Genomic DNA, 4,088 nt, shown 5'->3' on the forward strand with positions numbered 1-4,088 from the left:
AGAGAGGAGCAACACGTGAAGGTCCAGAGGTGAGACAGAAGCACGCTGGAACCCGCAGGAGAGGTTCTCAGTAATAAAAAGGAAATTTTAAGGTCTGTTCTATAGGACAGAGCGCCTTTTCAGTTCCAGGAGCAACACGTGAAGGTCCAGAGGTGAGACAGAAGCACGTTGGAACCCGCAGGAGAGGTTCTCAGTAATAAAAAGGAAATTTTAAGGTCTGTTCTATAGGACAGAGCGCCTTTTCAGTTCCAGACACTGTGCCATTAGATCCAAAACTACTCACGCTACATAATCCTGCTCATCTTCTGCCTGAAAGTGATACGTCCTGTTATCTAAAACACAAAAAAGAAAACAAGAGAAACTTTAGTAAGCAGAATACCTTCAGCTACAATGTAAATTATGAAAGCTCCTGGGAAAAAAAAACACAGCAAAAGTAACAGTTTTAACATTATCTTATTTTTACACCATTTTGATTTAGCATTTACACAGTTCACTTTGTCAGTATTATTTTTCTGACGCGCAGCAGGAATACAATAAAATAACGGCAAATATCAAGCATCTGGCACTTGCTTTGAAAAAAAGATGGAAAGGGGGATAGATCCCATGGGATCAAAGTGGATGTCTCCACCAAATGGAGACGGCCAGCTGCCAGTTTGGTATGCTATTTATTCATTTTCAATGTGCCTTTTATTGTGTTGCCTTTAAAAAAAATTACTTTTCTGAAATGATTCGTAGCTCACAGGGCAGTTATGCCCTGTAGGCATACGCTGCCCCAGGCTGGTCTCTGGCTGAATCAGGCTTCAGGGATGAAGTGCTTCGACCCTGCTCAAGGTTCGCCTTCAAGATGCTGCCCAGGTCAGGAGGGAACAGGCTAATGTGGAGAATTTGAGCAGCTGTACATAAGGGAGGCTCTTCTTAAAATGCAGGATTTGCTAGAATGTTTCGATATGTTCAGGTCAAACTAACCAGTCACTCACTACATGACCACTCCAGGTCAGCTCCCCGCCTCACCTCCTTGAGAGAGAGAAAGAATGTGTTTGTCCAAGAACACGCCATGCATAGTAGAGCCCAAGAGCCTTGGTTGAATCCAATTCTTGGTTTACTGCTGTGTGACCTTGGGTAAGTCACTCAATGTCTCTGAGCCTCAGTTTTCTCTTCCATAAATAAGAAACTGATAGGGCTTTTGTGAGGAGTGGCCATAATGTATATAAAGCGCCTGGTACATATTAGATGCTCAATGACTGATGATGGTGATTAATAACCCACGGGCTCTCACTTCTAGGAATTTCAGCTTTTCGGAGTCATAACTCCACCTTCTTGTATTTCTTTATTATCAACGACCTGAGAAATTTCTTGGTCATAAAAATCATGGGGACTCTGAACTTTAACAGATGCTGCACAGACTCCATCTAAAGGGTCTCGCGACAGATTCGGTCCTTTGGGTTGAAACGGTTTTGGGGCTTCCATTCACACAACTACATCAGAAGGATTGCAAGGGGCAAGAAAGTACTGTGGTCTGCACGTAAGCTGCTACACAGGCCCACAGGGCTCTAGAGAGAAGGAAGAATACTGAAAGTTAACGTACAGGATTTCAGAATACAAGTGAGTCACTTTATTGGCACTACCACCCGTGAAGTGGGAGGGCAGTTCTGCTTGGAAGCAAGATGATTCTCAAGAGCCCTGTTGTGCAAGGACAAAACTCTGGGCATGGTCATAACTCTCGTCTGCACAGCTGCATTCTCAAGTCTACACCAGAGATTCTTAACTGCGGGTACACAACAGAATCACCTGGGGCTTCTTAAAAAATATCTGCCTGGGCTTCACAGCAAAGACCGTGATTCAGCAGATCTAAGAGAGAAACAGCAATGTATGTACAAAAATCTCTCCAAGGGGAGCAAGCTGTGGGCTCACAGTCAAGAACTGGTCTAGTTTAATGTACACGCCTCAATTGGATTCTACTGCGGGTCGGATCAGACACTGTCCTGCCTTCCCCACTGTGGGTGGGCTCACTGTAAATGAAGAGATCTGTCCGGGGGGCCTAGCCTGGGCAAGCTGCTGCTTCCACGCCCAGAGATGGAAATGCACAGGGCCAGAAGCCACAGCAACCAACGCGGAGCAAAAGAGGACTCACGTGATATCAGGTCAAAGGACTTCTTGTCCTCAGCATTGGGTTTCACCTGGCAGGTGAGAAGGTTCAACTTAGCGGGCTGCCTGTTAGACTAGAAGAGAAAGTGAGGGAGTTACATGGTGCACTGTCCCCTCACCCGCAGGGTGAGCGCCCCGTGGGGCCGGTGCGCGGTCTCATGCAGTACCTGCCATAGAGTCTCATCCACCCCGAATTCTGCAGCTCATTAAACAAGGACAAAAATCTTACAAATGCTTTTTTAACTGGACATAAACATCCCGCTGATTAATCAGAATGGAACCAAGATAATCCACTTCCCTGACACTGCAGAGTGGGCACGCTCGATGGAAACGCACCTCTCACCTTCCACACACCCAAGCTTGAACAGCTGACGCTCTCAATTCTGTATCTTACTGTGAAACGGAACAGACTCAAAATGACCCCAGTAACCAGTCAGCCCCAACCTGATGTCTCAGGGATCCACAGATTTTGGTTGTAATGCAAAATTTAGTTCTCTCAAACGTGCGAAGACAATTGACCTGTGAGACACTGTTTAATGAGACATTGCTTAATGAGCCCCAAAATCTGGAGAGAGGGAAAGCATAATAAGGATTTCATGTCATTTATCAGCAAATCTCTCGGTCACACATTTAATTCATTCTGACCCTGCAGGATTTAGACAGTCATGCTAATTTAGGCTTTGCCTACATGGAGTCTTGCTACGGAATGACTCTGGTCAAAACTCTTATCTCCTGACCGTCTTTGTCCAAGGTCACACGCTAGCCAGTGGCTGATGCGAGCATGCCTGCTTCATGCAGGAGATGACCATGGAGTAAAATGTCAGAAGCAATGGAATTCCCCAGGCCTGTATTCCTGCCTCAACTGATTGGTGTGATTCTGAAAATCCCCAGCCAGGACCATTTACACCCAAGGAACTTATATTTTGGGGGAAAACGGAGGAGGGTAGGAAAAGGTCATATGTCAGTGACCCAATCAAAGCCCTGAACAACAGAGATGGCAGGTGATCAAGACAATTTCAACCACACACTGCACCTCTCATTCTCCATTACGGACACTAGGCAATTAAATTGTTTACCTTCCTGCACTCGCTAAACCGTTTTTAAGATTCTCTTCCCTTTGTGATTTCAATGAAATTAAACCCAGAAAACAATGCCCGTTGTCCTGAATCTGTTCCAAAACAAGCTGTCTGGGGAAGGAAGGGAGAGACCCCAAGAGACTGACTTCATGTTTACGGCACGGACGTTTGACTCAGGCATGGACACCAGCCATGAAGTCCCTTGCAGGACGGTTCTGACTAAAAGGAACGAGCGCCTGGGAGAGGAGTCCTGCATTACAGAACTGGCTGCCAAGCCCAGAAGGGGAAGCGGGAGTTTGTAGGCCTTGCAAGTTTTTCTCAGAACGAACCTGGAATTTGGTTTGCTACAGGCCTCAGACTCCAAAACCTGCAGCTGCAGCCACAACTAGGTCCCCTCCACCACCCCCCACTGGAAAGGGAACTGTCTAACAGCTCACCCTTCCGGATGCTGGCAAGATGGCTGCATTACCATATGAATGACAGTCACCTCCCACAGCCTGAACAGGTAGTGATCCCAGTTCACCGTGAGACTCTCCACAGAACCCTGTGTTCCAATTTGGCTTCCACATTTAAAGAAGGATGGAGAACAGCTTAGGAAAGATCAGGAGATGATTAAAGGAGTGGAAAATGGGCACTTTGGAGATCGGCTGAAGGCACTATTTAGTTCCGAGGAAAGAAGGCTAGGGAGTGATTTAATAACCATCCTCGAGAACATGAAAGGTGGTTACAGGGGAAGGCGGGACAGCTGTTTTCCATTTGTACAGATGAAGAAGAAACGGGCTCAAATCGTACAAGATCCGAGCCAGACAGAAGGAAGAACTTCCCATGCTTCACATGACTACGCAGAAGAGGTTTCAGGTTTCTTAC

At 46.4% G+C, this 4,088-nt stretch overlaps 1 protein-coding gene across 8 annotated transcripts in view; it reads right to left on the reverse strand.

Moving 5' to 3' along the window:
* ASAP1 (ArfGAP with SH3 domain, ankyrin repeat and PH domain 1) overlaps positions 1 to 4,088 on the reverse strand; it is a 335,958-nt gene that overhangs the window by 62,728 nt on the left and 269,142 nt on the right. For all 8 annotated transcript variants that reach the window (XM_019794951.2, XM_011219411.3, XM_019794950.2 and 5 more), the window contains 2 exons: positions 2,132 to 2,219; positions 284 to 332 (listed from right to left, as the gene is read on the reverse strand). In XM_019794951.2, coding sequence (XP_019650510.1) covers positions 284 to 332; positions 2,132 to 2,219 — 137 coding nt within the window. The remainder of the gene's footprint in view (positions 1 to 283; positions 333 to 2,131; positions 2,220 to 4,088) is intronic.

The sequence above is a fragment of the Ailuropoda melanoleuca genome, chromosome 9 (assembly GCF_002007445.2).
Source record: "Ailuropoda melanoleuca isolate Jingjing chromosome 9, ASM200744v2, whole genome shotgun sequence".
Lineage (NCBI taxonomy): Eukaryota > Metazoa > Chordata > Mammalia > Carnivora > Ursidae > Ailuropoda > Ailuropoda melanoleuca.